We start from the raw sequence: 18,798 nt of genomic DNA, 5'->3' as shown, positions 1-18,798 counted from the left end.
GTTTAAGGTCACAAGGCTAAGGAACCTTAAGCATTCTCAACTGCATTCCACCTTTAGGACAGGTGATTCCAGATATATATATGTATTTACATGCTCAAACGATACTTAGAACAGATTCAAGAGAGTGTCGGTGCCTGTGGTGGCGTCCATGGAGCAAATGTCTTCCTTTCACCTTCCCCGGCAGAAACTACCGCGGGACCATCACACTCAAGGAAATGGAACTATCTGACTGGTTCGTTCTCCTTGGTGGGATTGTGGAGGTGGCCATACCGACCCATGAAAGTAACAGTGCCATGGAATAGCTTGCACACGGACCAGGTTGCAGTTGCCACGGATTCCTCGACGTAGTGACCGACGTGTTCCAGAGCCCGCGATCCGGTCAACATATAAGATCCGTTCCCCATCACTGGCTAGAATAACAGACAATAGAACTTTGATATCGTGTGTGGATGCTTGAATGCATGAAAAGGAATAAGGGTGACTGAGTGATCGTGGTCGTGATTGCTATGTGTTCTTCTTGAATTAATTAGAAATTTTCGTAACACTCCTGATTACGCAGTGTCTCGAGCCTCGTAACCAAAGCAACTCTTCAGAATGGATTGGGTAAGTTCCTGAGCGTTACAATGCTATAATTGATCATCACCCACGGGGATTACTTAGTTGCTTGGTAAATGTATCAAAGCGTGAAGAAAGAGCTTAAAGATTTAAGAGAGAAAGTAAAGGTTTTCTTTGGCGATCAGCATATTAGCTCGAGGTCGACGAGAGATCAGAGATCGACGATCGGATAGAAAACAAGTATTAGGTTGATACTCTTGCAAAATAATCAAACCTCATTATAATTCCCGTTCGGTTCCTGCGATCCGACAGAATCCAAATAAAGGACCCTGATACCTCAAACCTGAAATATCTTTATACCTGAAGACCATAGCATCGAGTCGCACCGTCATCAGGATGGATCGCGAAGGAGGAAACAAAAGTAAAAGGACGAGTTTGCTATTTTAAGAAAGCCATCGAAAGATAGGATGAAAAATAAAAATCCCTAACAAGAGGACAGTCGGTGGTTAACCTTTAGTCAGGTTGTCCTCGAGGGTGCGCCATCCTGATTCCACCATTGAATCGACCTTTCCACGGATAACAGGATGACCCTGCACCTGGTCGATTCCCTCTAGGACAAATAAGAAAATCATCCCGAGGTCAAAGTATACTTTCTCAGGAAACGATTCATCGATCACGATCTACGACTGTTCCACCGGCTGATCATGAGGGAACATCTAGTTCTAGCATTACTGATCTTTTTATATCGAAATCATTCATTCCTATACGTCCTTGTCCTTGTTCGGGTCACGGGACAATAAACAGAGCACGTGTAGTACCATGCTGCAATAGTGATCATCTTCAAGAAGATCGTTCACCAGGACTAATTCTACGAGTAATTCGTATTGACACAGAAGTAGACGCCGATCGACAGCGTCCGGCCCCGCCGGCAAATTCCTTAGAAAGTAAAAGTGACCAACGCCCGGCACACTTGTCCCCGCACAAAACCGAACGATTTATCTTTTTATCTGAGATACCAGTTTTCACATGGCTCGATGAGCAAACCGGGATTTTACGAGGATACCCGAAAGACTGCATCACGTGTAATATATTAAATGCTAATTAATAAATTCTCGATCATGCTCGACTACCCAGTATAGTGGAGTCATATAGAAAGGCTGTCAGTCGGTAGCTATACAGTGCCAGAATAGATTGGATTGAGAGTAAAGTAAAATAAAGCGATCTGACGTGCCATAGCCTAGAGACCGGTTCCAATACTCTGAACGTCCTTGGAGTCGTCAAATTTTATAAGTCATTCATTTTCAGTTTCGTGACGCATTTACCGGAATTCCCACTACTGGCGAAAGGTTGAAAGAAGCTCATCGACACCGAAAAATAAAATGCTGCGTATCCTAGAGTCCAGATTTAGCCTACACAATCTCTTTAGACAGATTTCGTATATCCGCAGCGTGCCAATACGTCAGTCTTATACACTGAAATATGAGATGCTAAAACAGCTTTATGATTCTGTGTCTCTAGATAATTGTAAAAGGTCTTATGAGTGAGAAGGCCACAATGGATTCCAGTGTTCTAACGGGATCTCGAGATGGCTTTAGTCACTGAAAGTCATCCTGTCTTCATAAAAATCGCATGAAAATGTCACTTTCGATAGACAACCGTTAAATACGTTTTTATAAGGACTTACGACAGAGCCTGATTTAATCATTAAAGAAACAAAACACAGACTAAAAACTCAATCTGCAGACTATCTATTGAGATTAGCACGAATCCGGGTCACGGGTTGGTACTTCTAAATTGAAAATCGATTCCTAACCAGGCAGATCCGCGATTCGACATTTGCATGCGAGCCAATGTAAATCGACTTTCGCTGTCTTGTACTCGAACCAGACAACATCCACTGAGTCGCTTAATGGGCTCTGGGGATTGGCGGCCAATGTCGATGCATAAAATAAATTGTCACTCGATGACCCGCAAATGCTAATAGAACTAACAGTTTCTTGATAGCCAAGGTAATTAGCGAATGTAAACGCGAGTGTCGTGCCAGTCGCTATATATTAATACGTTATATATATACATGCGTATAGTATACTTAACCGAACCAGTGTCCAAGTGTAACTCGTATGAAAGCTCGAAACGTAACATAATACTAGAGAACAGTTAGCTATGAAAAAAAGAACCTTCATTAGTTCTACCAAGAGGAGTTTACTACTTAATACTAAACTATCGTATAGACGAAAAACCAATATTGCTGCCAAAAAGTTAAAAGAGTCGAGAAAGTGACTTCACAGCGGACCGAGAGACGTTCCTGTGCTTTCTCCTTATACACATTGCGTAACGAGGAGTGGCTGTGTGTCATGGTTCTGGCTAGTACATAAGTATACGGTACACACGTGCGATCACCCTAATGTAAGTATCCATCGCGAGACAAGCGTGTCACGCTTTAAGGCCTATTACAAGTGTATCTATGCGCCGCTGCCGTCGCGACGCTGTTACGTAGTTGTGATCTTATTGATCGTGAAAGGCGCGCACCGAACGCGAAATGCCCTCCTTTAATTCCATCACTGCTGTAGCATTCCTCAGCCTCGTCCTTCTCCGCCTCCCGCTTACGAAACCTTCTCTTTTTTTTATATATATAAATATTCGCTTCCTACGGACGTCCGAGTGCACGGCAAAAAACACCCTGGCGAACACCGTGACGCTTGGGCATCGTGGGAAGCGGTTCCTTGACCTGCCAACGGCGCCACGTCGCTTTTCTCTTAGAATTATTACACAACTTGCAATTGTGTGTACAGGTGTAAGAGCGCAATAGCCTGCACGCCTCCACAGGGCACTTCCTTAACGGGATTCTTAGGCTTTAACGTTATGCACTTCGTTTATACGTTTCATACGTGAACGTAATCACTCGCTATGCGTAACGTGACTTTAAAAGCGACGCGCACGCGCCACATGGACTTCCGGTTGAAGCGTGTCCGCGGGTAAATTATTCTTGACAGAAATTTTTAATCGAACGAATGACTTATTTTTATTTACAGAAGGTGCGAGCCGCCAGGCAATTTCTATTGCTCAGTATTATACTACTGGCAATTCGATATGGTAAGTACATCAGACTATTCGCACCAGCTAGCTTAAACCGAGTAAAATTAAGTAGCGTTTTTTTAATGGGTGATTTCACGAGGATAATCGATCCGCCGACTACAGGTACTCGTCGATCGCTCTCCAGTTTTAATGGAGAGAGAGAGAGAGAGAGAGAGAGAGAGAGAGAGAGAGAGAGAGAGAGAGAAATATGGACAGTCAGACAGAGAGCGAGATTCGTCGAAGAGAATCAGCTCTCTCGATTCAAGAAAATTACAGGTCTCAGAAATGGTCCAGTAATGTGCTAAGCATTGCTCTTTTTTTTTCTCTCTCTCTCTCCTTACGAGCATTCGAGAAGAGCTTTCTTTTATTGGTGCAATGACTCGTGAAAGCCTGTCAAATTTTATTCCAATAGTTGGAAGTCGCAATACGTGTGATGAAAACTATCACTAAAAGTTAGTTTGGCGCCACGAACTTTTAATGGACGCACTTATGGGTGGTCAAACTAGCGTGAAATCGCAACACGCGAAAATGTTTATCGCCGCGGTGAAAGCCATGTCCGATTCTGTATAAAAGACGTAGGCCCGTGTCGTATAAATTGTAAAAAATGGCTCGCCAATTGAATTAAATACCAGGAGGCCACTCACAATGAGCGAAGGCCGATGGTCCTCATTATACATTACATTATACGTAGATGAGCAAATCTTGAGCATATGTGCGGATACGCATGTAGCATGTACCTAGTCATCGCAGACACCACTTGTCTGTCATGAACGCGAAAGTTTTCATACAACTCGATGGTACATTGCAATTTCTCCCCGGCCTCTAGTTTCACCCGGCCATTTACGTGAATATATCGTGGCACCTGCCTCCTGGCTACGACGTCTTCTTGACTCCTGGTGTACGTTTCAGGCGCTGCTGAACAACGAATCGTATGCTACTACACCAACTGGTCAGTCTATCGACCTGGGACAGCCAAATTCTCGCCGCAAAACATCAATCCTTATCTCTGCACGCACTTGATATACGCCTTTGGAGGTTTTACCAAGGATAATGCTCTGAAACCATTTGACAAATATCAGGATATTGAAAAGGGTGGTTACGCTAAGTTTAACGGATTGAAAACTTACAATAAAAACTTGAAGACGATGCTCGCGATTGGTGGATGGAACGAAGGATCAAGTAGATTCTCACCAATGGTTGCGGATCCTAAAAGGAGAAAGGAATTCGTAAAGAACGCCGTGAAATTCTTAAGACAAAATCACTTCGACGGCCTGGATCTTGACTGGGAATATCCAGCATTTCGTGATGGCGGCAAAGCACGGGATAAAGAAAATTACGCAAACTTGGTTCAAGTACGACAGCCGTTATCGATGGAAGTCAATCATATTTCAAGAATTTTATAACAAATTTTCAAGTAAAAATTTTAATACTTTGTAGGAATTACGGGAGGAATTCGAAAGGGAATCTTCAAAGACTGGCAGAGCTAGATTGTTACTTTCAATGGCAATACCTGCCGGTATCGAGTACATTGATAAGGGATACGATATTCCACGATTGAACGAATATTTGGATTTTTTCAATCTTTTATCGTACGACTATCACTCGGCCTTTGAACCTGCCGTCAATCATCATTCTCCTCTGTATCCTCTGGAAGAGGAGAGCGAATACAATTACGATGGCGAATTGACAATTGTAAGAGCTTACTATGGCTACATCCTGTCACCAAATGAATAACTAAATCTGTACTTTTAATAGGATTTTACCATCAACCATCTATTTAAAAAAGGAGCAGCCTCTGATAAGATTGTTCTTGGGATTCCTACCTACGGCAGATCATATACCCTTTATAATGAAGATGCTACAGAAATCGGATCTCCTGCCGATGGTCCAGGAGAAGAAGGAGACGCAACACGAGAAAAAGGATATCTTGCCTATTACGAGGTTGTTATTAACTAAAGATTATTCATAACAAGAAGCGGAGGTCTTTGATCTTATATTTTCATTCTAAGCAAAATATTTCTTTCATAGATTTGCGAGAGTGTTATGAATTCAGACGATTGGGAAGTCGTGCAACCAAATCCAAACGCAATGGGTCCTTATGCTTACAAAGGTAACCAGTGGGTCGGATATGACGATGAAGAAATAGTTAGACAGAAAGCTCGTTATGTGAATGAGAAGAACCTGGGTGGTATAATGTTCTGGTCCATTGACAATGACGATTTCCGTGGCAAGTGTCATGACAGACCTTATCCTCTAATCGAGGCTGCCAAGGAGACTCTGTTATCCGGAAATAAGTAAGTCATCAAGAATGTTGTCGCTAAAAGAAACAAATTAATATAGACAAACAATTTGATAAAAATATGATAATAAGTTTTAGGAAAACACAAAATGCACAGATAGGAAAAACAACAGATGGAACGAAGAAGATACGTACTCAGGGTGTTCAAGGTAATCTGGTTGGAAGGAAGGTACCTTCTGGAGAAGGTAAACGTACCACGACCGTGGCGCCGGTTTCGAAGAATCGTCCTCTAGTTACGAAGCCAAGAAATAAACCAGGAACTCGACTGGACTCTAATGAGAAGGAAATACAATCCGTGGATCCTCTGGTTGCGAACGAAGATGAGGATGACTCCCGTTTCGCCAGCAATGCTGTAAGGAGTCTTGAGTCAGCCGAAAATAAACCGAAAAAGAACAAACCCCGAGGTAAGAATCGTCGTCGACCCGAAAGTCAGGGTGGCCGTAACAGGTTGCGGGATCAAAATGCCCAAAAAGCATCACAGGAATCTGACAGCGAAGTATCTTCAAGTAACAAGCTGACGACTCCAGAACCACCAACGACACCAGATCCGGGCAGCGGTGAGTCATTGACTAAAAAAGAATAATAACACTATTCATTTCTACATAATGCATAAAGAGCGAAAGTTTTATTGTGTCACTGGAAATTTTACAGACTTTAAATGCGAGGACGAAGGATTCTTCTCGCACCCACGGGATTGCAAGAAATATTTTTGGTGTCTGGACAGCGGCCCAGGTGGCCTTGGTATTGTGGCACATCAATTCACGTGTCCATCAGGTCTTGTCTTCAACAAGGCAGCTGACTCCTGCGATTATCCACGTAATGTCATATGTCCTAAATCAAGAACATCCTCGGGTTCGGTTGTTTCTACGACCAGGGCGCCGATCACAGCTGCCACCAGTCGCACTACATATCTTCATAGTACAACGCAACGTACAACAACATCTACGTCTGATAGCGTAGAGGACGAGGAATATTATGACGACGATGAAGATGAAGAGGAAGAAGAGGAACCTGCGTCAACAACAACTGCTAGAGCTTTGTTATACAAAACGATCAATAGAGCCAGACCTACTACAACATCCAGGACAACCCCAATTACTACAACTATAAATCCCATAAGCACTACCAAGTCGTATCAACCCTTGCCAGAGCGTAGCCGTACGACACAGAGCCAGAACACAAGCGAGGATGATCCTGAAGAAGACCCTAGAGTGATCAAGGAATTGATAGACCTCATCAAAAAAGCTGGTACCTATACCTTACATGTCTTCTTGTCGTACGTGCAGGTTTAGACAATTGAAAAACAATAATTTTTGCTGTTCCAGGTGGTATTGAGCAACTGGAGAAACAATTGCTTATACAGGAAAAGAATATAAATTCAGGAACAACATCATCCAGTGGAAACGTTACTCCAGCAACTATTAGTAGAAGCTTATACGAGCGTGTACTCAATAGACAGTCTACCAAAGGAGCTAATAAACTCTTTGGATCACCAAGTACTATCTCTACGTTCAGTACTACCACACCAAGTATTGCCGTCAAAGATGATGAGGAAACGGAATCAAGAAGCAGAACCAACTTCCGGAATGGTCCAGGTAGATCTCAGTTCGAGGGACTCGATGATCTTCCTGAAGTGAAGAGTCTCAGAAGAGCGAAGAAACCGCAATACGTCACTATCGAAAGACAGAGGTGAGGCACAAAACACCAATATAAATTCGAATAAAATTTGTAATTAATATATTCGTTAGACCGTCCACCAGATCACCTGATTCCGATGAAGAGACTGAAATAGACGTCCAGGAAGAGGAAGACAGTGCAAATGTTGCATCCTCTGAGGAGAAAGCCATAAGCAATCCTCCGGAAGTCACTGACGTACCTCAAAGAGTAACTCCTAGTTATGTGAACATCCGTCGCACTCGACCGACTACATCAAAGTATGAAAATCTTTTGTTTATTAACGCAAATCTGGCGTAAGAATAAATAAATATTTTTCTCTACTTACATAGAAGCGAGAATGATGTAGAAGAAAAGGTAGAAGATGCATCCGACTTGAGACCAAACTTTAGAAGACGAAGACCCGTTGCTTCCAAGTAAGTTCTCTTAATATTTGCTCCTGTAATACTATGATATATAATATTGCATGTTATTCAGGACAACCGAGGATGCTGCTGACGATCCGATCAGGACCAATTTCCGTAATCGACGACCCACGACATCGAGGTATGTACGATAACTCCGATTCATTCTTCGTTAATTGATAAGACCAAACTGCTACCGAATTTGAATATATTTCAGAAACGAACCCGAAAACGATGACGACGACGATGATGACGTGGAAGAAGATGGCGAGGGTAAAAGAAAGAAGGTTGAAGAAGATCAAAATATTCGAACTGTTGCCGCACAAGAAGAAACACCTACAACAAAGTCTAGGTACATATCACAAAATCCAATTTAATAACATGTTACATTGCTGACAACTAATTTCACTGTTGACAGGTACATCAGCATCAATCGTTTCAGAAGCACAACTGTGTCACCAAGTGAAAGTTCATCTTCAGATAATGGTCCAATTTCTGAATCCACTGTGGAAATAGTAGACAAGTTTACGGCCACGTCACCAATTACTGAGGCAGTAACCGAAGAAGGAGCATCAGAGAGTTCAGTGTTCTCAACGACAACGACACCGACGTCGACGACGACAACGACGACAACGACAACGACGACGACGACGACGACGACAGAGACACCTACGACTACTCCAATTAGTATTTCTTCAAGTGAGGCCTCTACAGTGATTATTCAGGAACCTCCGAGAGAGAGTACTCTTCTTCCTGAGTTGTCCAGTACCGCCGGAAATTCGGAGAACGAGTCTTCAGTGAAATTGGTCGAGGAATCCGCAACGGAAATCCTCCTGACGACAGTGGAAGTACCCAATACTTCTAACCAGGATGCTAGCTCCTACGAACCATTAACAAAAGAAACCACTGCCGCAGTATCTCAACCGAGACCCTTTGGATTCCCACGACGAACACGTCCGACCGTTTCCATATCCGTGACACCAGCCACGGAAGCCACGACCCCCATAGTCCCCGTAACCCAAGTGCGACAGAAGGTGAGTACCCCGACGCAAAACTTTGCACGATCGTCGAACGCATACGAGGTCAGAGGTCGAGGAAGGCCGAGATTCACGATTCTTAATAAAACCGGAAATCGCGATTCGGGCGACCTTGACGAAAGAAATGAGCGTGTGACAACACAACACGTTAATCACGACGAGGATGAAGGTCATAATAATGATGAGGATGAGGATGAGGATAACAATGAGAAAGTAAGTAGGTCTAGAGTAGGTGTCAGGTACAGAGGATCTAGTAGATATACGCCACCGATGATTACGCCTTCCGTCGAAGATATTTCATTGAATTCGATTATCAAGTCAAGATCAGGCAGACCGTCCACAGCGACTACTACCCATACGACGACACCTGTTTTCACCACTGAGAGTTCCAGGAGACGCTTCCGCCGACCGCTGCGGCCGACTTCCGAAACGGTCAGTGAGACGCCAGTTGACAGTGTTATCGAAGACAGTCCCATAATCAGAATCATACAAAAAAGTCTCAGGAACGAATTTTCTCAGAGACGCAAACAGAATAAAGATGAAGACAAGCTTAATAATGCAGATGACAACGACAATATTACCAACATAAAAGTTATAGCAAGAGCGAAACCGTTCAATCGAGATTTATACGGTAGAACGCGTCCTACCGCATCGTCTACGAGTCAAATCGAAGAATCGGACATTAATATTCTAGAAAAAATAACAAACGATACACTGACAACTATTCCTGAAGAAAGTCAACGTTCATCAACACCCTTTTATCTTTACTCAAACACGGATACCACTACAACGACTCCATATGATTTGGATAACACGATCACTGACACTACTGCTACCCTTATTGACAATATCGATACTACCACCACTTTCACGGGAAATAGTATAGAATATACAACTAGTAATACAGAAGCTCAAAATGTTCCTAGTACTACCTTAGCCTATTCAAGCTTAGCGACTACAGAATCATTACCAGACGTCACTACCGTAGTTAATATTAATTACGCTTCTACGGGATTATCAACAAGCACCGTTCCTACTATAGAAACAGTACAGGAACAAACTACATACTCGAGTCTCGTAACTGACAATAAGACAAGCACAGAATCAATTACTAGGGAAAATAATGATGAGAACATTAGAACGCGCGGACCATTCAGACCGTTGAGAAAAAAAATACTTCGTAGTAGACGGCCTGTTACTGCAGAGTCTTCATCAAGTTTGCCAACCACTGAAGAAAACAATAATTCCGGACGACCACTAGGTAATCGAAGGCGTAAACTTATCAGACGTCTTCGTCCCGTTTCCCAGTTATCCACTTCTACGGAAGCCAATATCAATGATGATGCTAGACAATATAGATCAAGATTATTCACGAGATCTACTACTGCGAAAAGTACTACCAGAGAAGTCTCGCCGGAAGTGCAGAACAGTGAAGGAACAAGTAAAATTGAAGATAACGTAGAATCAGTGACTGAACCAACTTTGATCGAGGAGAATATCATTCACACTAATGTACCGGAATTTACCTTAATAATTAGTACTGAATCTGCTATGGAACAAATTTCCACCACGGTTTCAAATTATGCTGAAGGCGATACCACAACTGTCACTTCTCCAAATATACCTGATGAGGTTGTGACAAGCTCAGCTACTGATAACATCATTGATGATAATTTTGCTACAACAGAAAATATATTAGTGACTACAACATTGCCCGACACTTCACAAACTATTGAAAACGGCACAGAAAGTAAAGAATCATATGAAACATCGAATACAACGCCATCAGAATTGAGCACAACTTTCAACACTGCTACAACATTAACAACAAATGGAAATTTGGAAAAAACTGACAGTACAGAAAGAACAGAGAAGATAGACACATTTTCAAGACGCTTTAGAACGACCACTCCGTTGACTTCCATAACTACCAGAAGCAGTGGGTCCCTTTTGGTTCGTAAAAAATTCATTCGTAGAAGACCATTACGCCCCATTGAAAATAATTCGGAAAAACCAAGTACCCGTGCCCTGCCAACATTTACAAGAGATCAAACACTCGCAAAACAATCAACTGGTCTGGATCTTTTATCAAATCGAAGAAAAAATTTATTTATACGACGTCAGCCAGTTTCTTCCACAGCGACAACACGTTTACGACTTGACAACGACGATCATGACGATATCGATTCATACGATGATGAAGATGAGAATGAAAATATTGAAGATCCAAACGATACTGAGAAACAAGTCTCGTTCGATGTTACAACTGAAGACGTCCCAGAGCAGATTGACTATGACACTGCATTGTTAAAAGACGGTATAGCTACTGGTAGTAACATTGATGACTTTTGGAGACACTACACTACAGTAGCAACAACGTCCAAACCAACAAGTACTCAGTTGCCACTAGAACTGAGACCGACGTTCAAAGTTCCAGAGTCTCTTCGAGAGAGATTTTTAAATCGTGGTGAAGAAAACTTTAAAACTGTGCTCGAGGATCCGTTGGAAGAAGATCTGATTGAGGAGGAGCCAGAAAACAAGGACGACGAATTAAAGAAGGAATCGGAAAAACCGACAACAATAACAAAATATCGTAGGCCGGAAGCACGACCGAAATTCCGTGTACCACAATCTTTAAGGAACAACAAGAGTAGCACGGCACAGACTGCGAACACTGAAGCCACTGGAAAGTTTAATATTCCCTACGTACCAGATAGATCATCCACAGCAAAGAACGTGATTACAACGAACTCGCCAGGTTATAAAAGACCTATTAATTTCAACAGAAATAAACCCCAAGCTGATCGTGAAGAAACCACGAGCGAAGAGGAAGACAACAGCGAGAACCACGGGGAAACTGAAGAGGAGCGCAGTAGATTACCTGCATTCTTGCTAGCAACGAATACCACTAGAAAAGAAAATAAACCTATATATCCACTAGTTTCTAACAAGTCACGTTCTTATCCTAAGAGACCTGATGCCTCAACGGAGTCGACGGTTACAGAGACTCTAATACCAGCAAAGAAGTTCGACTACGCTGCAGATGCGGTTCATAGAAAACAATCTTACAAAACCAGCACAGTGAGGAACCCCGCAGACGACACTCTGGACAGTGAGAACTTCCTCGACGAGAACGAGTATTCGGCAACCACGTTGAAACCAGTGACGCGTTTGGTAACGAGCGTCACAGAATCCGGAACGACGGAGAGACAGAAGATCCTGATAAAAACAAAATATTCATCATTAACATCGACAACAAAGATACCGGTTCAGAACGTGCACGGGAAGTATGAATACTCAACGACGCCTAGTCGTCCCGAGGTTTCTAGCATTGAGAAATCATGGGACGCGTCTTTAACTGAATCTGGGGTATCGTTAAACGAAATTCGCACGAGCGACTCGACCGAGAGGAGTCCGGAGAGGTCCACCTTGCCAATAGAGAGCGAATTCGCTGAACGTCGGGGAAGGTTACTAGGTATCCCGGGTTCTTTTACGACAGAAAAAAGTGGCGAATCGTCGACGATAGAGATAGAGTCGTTCTTTAGCAACGTCATAAGCGGCTCGAAGGCGAGACCGTAATAATAGACTCGATTATATATTCTTGCCACACGCATCCTGAAGGAAGCACCGCTCGATCACGCATCCAATATACCTAAGCTTCATATACACATCACGTAGAACATGCATCTGTTATATCATCGTCACGCGCGTCACACGCGCATCACTTAGGAACGCGCGAATACATACGGAAACGGAATGAACGGGACGTCGCAGCGAACGAATTGTCTACTCCTCGAGGATGGGAACAAAAAATTAACAAATTCTGCGGTGATCAATTCACAAGGAAAACGAAAACTCACTTGGGATTCTCCTTCTGATTTTCAGGTGGCATTGGATTCCTTCAGGCTACCTACCCTCAAGGAACTTGTTGGTTATCGTACAGTTGATACACGTGAATACCCAACATCAGCCCCCACCACGTCAATCTACCCCTATGACATAGATAAGGAGCCCGATACCACTACGACCCCAGATTTTGAGAAACCTGAACGTCCACAGGATCCAAAGGATCCACGGGAGAATCTCATTGAGAAAGGATCAAGCCATGACAGTTCAAGTCCAGATCCTGAAACAACAACAAGCTTTGCCACGGAGCTCTATCCCTTGGCGTCAACGACAATGACGACGTTAAAAAGGATGACGACGACGACAACGTTAGCGCCGCCAATTCTGAAGAACGATAATTCGAGAATAAGATACGTGAAACGCGTGGATGTTCCCGTTCGCATCCTGGATGAATCTGGCAATGATCCTCTCACGGAACTCATCCTAAGAGTCCCTGAGGACAAACTTGACAGCGCCGTTCTCAAATCCATACTCCGAGTAGAGCTGATCAATCCTATTGACAAGAATGGGACAGAGAATAAATTCAGAACAAGGAGCCCACTGCCAAGAATATCATCAAGAACAAGATCAACAGCTACAACCGTGAAGCCCGTCACAGTCAGAGGAAACAGAGTGATTCTACCTCGCACGGAATTCGCAAAACGTGGATTTTATGTGACTAAAAGTTTACAGCGAAATACAGTCTCTCCATCAGGAACTGCTAAACCGTCGTCAACGACAGAATTTTTTACAACCGAAATTCCTACCACAACCGAACCTACTTTAGAGACATTAACGCCAGCGAGTAGCGTCAGTAAATTGTCCACAGATTCCCTGAAAAACTCAGAAACAAAGACTTTCGTGACCAAGAGAATGAGTACAATGATTCCAGAGACAACAGTTGAGAATAATTATTCAACAGTGCCAAAAACAGGGTTCACCAAAATATCAGAGTCTTCGGACGGATTTACCACTCCTTTGGTCCCCATTGATTTTCCATCATCTGTGCCAACATCAACGGATGGAATCATGGAGACGACGTATAGTCGTGATGCAACGACAGTTATGCATACCAGGGTAACCGAGACCGGTACCGCGGGCACTAATTCCACGCAAACCGTTTCTATGATCTATGACTCCGAGATGAAAACCATAGAAAATGAATTCGTCATGGAAGAACATAGAATGACCGTTCCTATATCACAAACCGAGACAAGCTTCCTTCAGACAACCGATACCAAAACGGAAAGAAATCCGACGACATTTTATCAGACTGATTCATATACTATACCTACGGAGGGCGATACGACCTTCTTTGAAAAGATTGATACCAAAACAGAAAAAAATCCAACAACAGTCAGTTTACAGACTGACCCGTACACTATACTTAATGAGGACGATAGATCATTCCTTGGGAATGTCGATGATAACGCAGAAGAAATTACAACTACAATAATTAAAACCGATCCATATACAACTACAGCTCAATCAGATAGAGATTTAGTAACCGAGAGAACATCTTTATTTAATAATATAGTTACGACCGATAAAGTAACGACGAGAAGCAGTGCCGAAATCGCAGCGAAAGAGGTAAAAGAAGAAGAAGAACAGGAAACATCACCTGTAAAGTATAATATATTCACGACAGAATTATTACCTACTGTTATTAGTACAACGACAGAATCTGCGCAGTTTGATATTGACACAACATTAGAATTCGTGCAATCTAGTATCGATACATCAAAAGAGCCTACCGAATCTAGTATTGGTACAACAGAATTTATACAGTCTGATACTGAGACAAGATCTGTAGAGTCTAATGATGTTACGACAAAAGAATTCGTGCAGTCTAGAAATGAAATAAAAGAAACATCTGTACCAACTAGTATTTATACAACAACAGAATCTGTACAGTCGAATGTTGAAACAACAACAGGACCTGTACAATCTAATGTTGAAATAGCAGAAGTATTTTCTCCGTCTAGTATTAGCGCAACAACGGAATCTATATATTCTAACATTGATACAACAGAATCTATACGTCATAATATTGAAACAACAACAGAATCTGTACTACCTAGTATTGATACAACGATAAAATATGCGCAGGCAACTACTGAAGTACTACAAGAATCATCTAATACGGCTAATATAAGATCAAACGAGATAGAAGAGAATAAAAATTTTTCACGATCGGGAACGCAAAATTTCATACGACGACGCGTGATAAATCGAACAACAGGCAAGGTCGACGAAGATCTTCTTCGTGTAAATCCGAACGGTACAAGGCGTCGCGTAATATTTCGTACTCGAAGTAGGATGGAAACTAGTACCAGGACCGACGACGTGCAAAGTTCTAGCGTAGCGAGCGTCGATACGCCAGATCGGAAGTTAAAGCCAAGAAGGAGGACCGTCCTAAAGAGAATGAGGCTCAGAACAAGCGGAATAGCAAAAGGGAATGATCTACCTGAAGGGAATGCCGAAAATAATGGCGGTTCCGTGCAAGTTCAGGATTTGGAGGCACAATCCAATCAGAAGAATACAGACCGTGAGGTCAGTGCCGCACGATGATAACGCTGTTCTTGCAAAAAAAGCGAAACTTCTCGTCGAAACTTCTTCTCCTCGCATTCTATTCTCTTAACGCTACCGCCATCTTGCAAATTGACATTTGGGACAGTTTCGTGTATATAAATCTATGCATAGTATAGATATAGCATATCTACGCGCTGGCCTCTGTGTCTTTTTCTATCTGTCTGTGCATCAAGCATCCATAATTTGCCTGCCGAAGAAAATTCTCTAGGGAATCGACTAATTCGTCTCAACGAATGGGGCACATAACTATCATTATTACTACCACTATTGCTACTACTATTATACTACTATGAATTCGGCCGTAATTCTGACTAATATCAAGAGAGAACGAGAAGTCTCTTAATGCTTGCGAACGTTAATAATAATTTAACTCGGAGGAAAGAGCGCGGCTTGACTGTCGCGCGCTGAACTCCAAATTGTCTATCAGCCGTCTCTCTAATCAATTCTTCGCTGAATCGCTAGAACATAAGTATACATAAGTATATGTCGCTTGAGTTCTGTTCGATGTACACAAAACTGCGTCAGGAACAAACTCGTATCACGTGCCGCATTATTTTTATGAATAAGATTAACTTAGGAACAATGGATGATTACAAGTGTATTGATCCGAGATGATTGGCTGGACAGGTGAATCTTTTCAAGAATTCAGCCGGCGGTGCCAGAAGACCCGGAACTGTAGTACGACCATCCACGACAAGTAGAACACTCACTAGAACTTCATCGCTTCCTGATGATGTCTCCGATGCGATAATACACCGTCGTAAATTTCGACCTGGGGACGGTGGCTTAAAGCCAACAACCAAATCAATTATTCGTAAGCTACTAGATATAATTAGAAAACAATCACAATCTTACCATTGCTCTACGACAATCATTGCCCCTTTACAGGTGCAACTGACAATTCCAAGCAGGATAAGGATGACACACTCGCAAATGACCACCTGGAAGTCGAAAAAGATGATCAGAGTAGTCGCGCACAGGAAGTCGCTGTGACTGTAACGCAACGACCACAGCCATCAGCTCCCACAGCAACAGGTATAAATTTTATATTCTACTATCACTAAAAATCATGAATGAAATTTTATTCTATGTGGGTTCCTTTCTATATGTCTATACTGAACTGTGCCTTTATCTCTGTGTCTAATCGATTTAATTTCCCTTCAGCTGGAACACAAAAGAAACAATTATTCAATCGTCATCAAACTAATTATCTCACTGTCTGTCGTTATCTGTTTATGCAATCGTCATCCGACTGATGGCCGTTGACTCTACGTACGACCTCTACAAAACACTCTTTCTACCCGTTCTACTATCATTCCACCTACTGCATTGCTGTCTATCTGTCTGTCTGTCTCACTGTTTTCCGTACATCCGCTGTACGTACCATTCTTTATGTTTCGTACTAACATCGCACGGCTCTCGCAACACACACTGCTCTATCATTTTGCTTCTTTGTCTTCTGCTTGATTTGTTGCTGCTTTTCTGTGTAAATATTAGCCAAGCCATTTCGCGCATGGGCTCTAGAACTCTACCAGAAGGTCATACAAGCATTTCTGGGACCAATGGAGCTCATGCAACGAATGTCATCGAAAGAGATGTACGAAAAGAGTATCTCTTACAAGAGGCTTTAATCGTGAATATTTAAATAGGTGGCCATAAGTAGTAAATGAGGTCCATAGAAAATACATATTACTTGAGAAAACGAGCGCGATAGAATAGTACTAGTCTTTTATTATAAAAGAAAAAAATATTTATTATATCTATATGTTTTATAGTCGCACGTACATGCAATTTGTAGCCATGCTTTTGCTGTACTTTTAAGTGCTGCTTCATAAAAACAACAAAATTAAATAGCGTACTCATGTAGTTCTCACTCAACGACACACGAGGCACTATGAGTAATGTAGAAAAATACTTGCACCACTAGGTCGCCCACTGTTCAGAACTGCCTTAAGACGCAGGATAAGCACCACCCAAGCACCTAGAACAATATCCGTTACAACAACGTCGGCATCGACGACAACGGCTCGACCCATTGTCGTCAGACGACGTCAGAGACCGGTACCTTATGAAAAAATCGTGGAGAACTTACCCAGCAAACCGCGACACCGACCCATCATTGATTACGACTACTACGAGGATGAGGAGGAGCGTGTTATAGGGAAGCCAAAACTCTCCGGGAAACTCTTCATCACGGGTAGAGGTGGTATCCGTTGTTTGGATCAGGGTAACTTCCCTCATCCAACGTCGTGCAAAAAGTTCATCACTTGTGCAAGAATGGTCAGCGGTCAAGTCATTGGCACTGAGTATACTTGTCCAGATAAGCTATCGTTCGATCCGGTCGGCGGAATTTGCAACTGGTCCGCCGGTCTTGGCTGTAAGGAATAATAAGAATTGTTATTGTCTTTATTTTGATACCGAGGAGGATGAAAAAAATGGCCGAGATTTTCGTGGCGATTTTTTATCAACTCTTTTTCACGCTAATATGAATGTTTAAGTTGTATTCGTTATTGAGCCTGCAAAAGGGCTGTTCTCGTCGTATTTATTGTATAAGTTTTATTTTGTCGCGAGCGACAATGTATATGACAAAATCAGAGAAACGGTAGCCATAATAATTAATTCATAATGAATAATTCTAAACAGAGAGCGGTGTGATATTATCGTTAAATAAAAGTATTCTCGTATTCTCGTGTATATATATGAATGTAAATAACGTATTATACGCTTTAGTACGGTGTCGTACTAGGGACGTAATTTATAAATCATCACTTGTACGTAGTTTTACAGGAAGTCTATTGTTTATATCGATGTCCAAGGAGAATCTCTTCAATTTTGTAGGCGTAGTCGTTAAGATTCATGAAATCAATTCAAAATTCGTTTATTGGTATATAAGTTTCGATTGAACGTTCAGATCACAAAGCTATCTTACATGTAGTATTATTTGAATAAAAGTATGGTATATCCTCAATTATTTCTCATATTTACCTATTGCACATAATAGCGTACCTTATTTAGCTTAATACCAATGTTATTACGAGTATATAACTGATTACATTGTACATGCGCCAGTGCGGATTTGTTATGTAGTTTTCATGCTAGCGAAAAATAAGTATGATCCACATACTCCAGCAACTCACAAGACGTAAGAAAATGCTGATTGGCCGAAGTAAGGTAGTGGGAATATAGCAAGATTTCAATAGCCAATCAGTAATAGGGAAAGCAGTGGCATCTATCGAAAAATGTATACAATTTTAATTCGAAATATATCCGTTAGAGA

At 42.1% G+C, this 18,798-nt stretch overlaps 1 protein-coding gene and 1 long non-coding RNA gene across 6 annotated transcripts; one reads left to right on the top strand and one right to left on the bottom strand.

The window, feature by feature from the left end:
• The first annotated feature begins 407 nt into the window (after positions 1 to 407).
• Positions 408 to 18,489, top strand: LOC107266885 (flocculation protein FLO11). 4 transcript variants are annotated; one of them, XM_015737881.2, is made up of 18 exons: positions 408 to 603; positions 3,588 to 3,648; positions 4,540 to 4,982; positions 5,068 to 5,322; positions 5,386 to 5,571; positions 5,659 to 5,924; positions 6,002 to 6,486; positions 6,581 to 7,177; positions 7,255 to 7,618; positions 7,678 to 7,863; positions 7,936 to 8,019; positions 8,081 to 8,149; positions 8,225 to 8,359; positions 8,426 to 9,041; positions 12,930 to 15,482; positions 16,149 to 16,335; positions 16,410 to 16,556; positions 17,449 to 18,489. In XM_015737881.2, the coding sequence occupies exons 1-18, from the start codon at positions 595 to 597 to the stop codon at positions 17,907 to 17,909; spliced, it is 7,104 nt and encodes a 2,367-aa protein (XP_015593367.1). In that variant the 5' UTR covers positions 408 to 594; the 3' UTR covers positions 17,910 to 18,489. The 4 variants fall into 4 exon arrangements, with proteins under 4 accessions (XP_015593367.1, XP_015593368.1, XP_015593366.1 ...); XM_015737882.2 differs by having other exon boundaries at positions 17,465 to 17,607; XM_015737880.2 differs by lacking the exons at positions 12,930 to 15,482; positions 16,149 to 16,335; positions 16,410 to 16,556; positions 17,449 to 18,489 and having other exon boundaries at positions 6,008 to 6,486; positions 8,426 to 12,802.
• On the bottom strand, positions 4,556 to 17,429 carry LOC107266888. 2 transcript variants are annotated; one of them, XR_003059368.1, is made up of 5 exons: positions 17,307 to 17,429; positions 16,377 to 16,462; positions 16,116 to 16,306; positions 4,758 to 4,836; positions 4,556 to 4,685 (listed from the first exon to the last, which is right to left on the bottom strand). It is a non-coding gene; the product is annotated as an uncharacterized LOC107266888 (long non-coding RNA). The 2 variants fall into 2 exon arrangements; XR_003059369.1 differs by lacking the exon at positions 17,307 to 17,429 and adding an exon at positions 16,906 to 17,296.
• Positions 18,490 to 18,798: the final 309 nt, after the last annotated feature.

Source organism: Cephus cinctus, unplaced genomic scaffold, assembly GCF_000341935.2.
Source record: "Cephus cinctus unplaced genomic scaffold, Ccin1 Ccin1_scaffold0330, whole genome shotgun sequence".
NCBI lineage: Eukaryota > Metazoa > Arthropoda > Insecta > Hymenoptera > Cephidae > Cephus > Cephus cinctus.
Note: the sequence above shows the minus strand (reverse complement) of the source record. Positions and strands in the feature narration are given on the sequence as shown.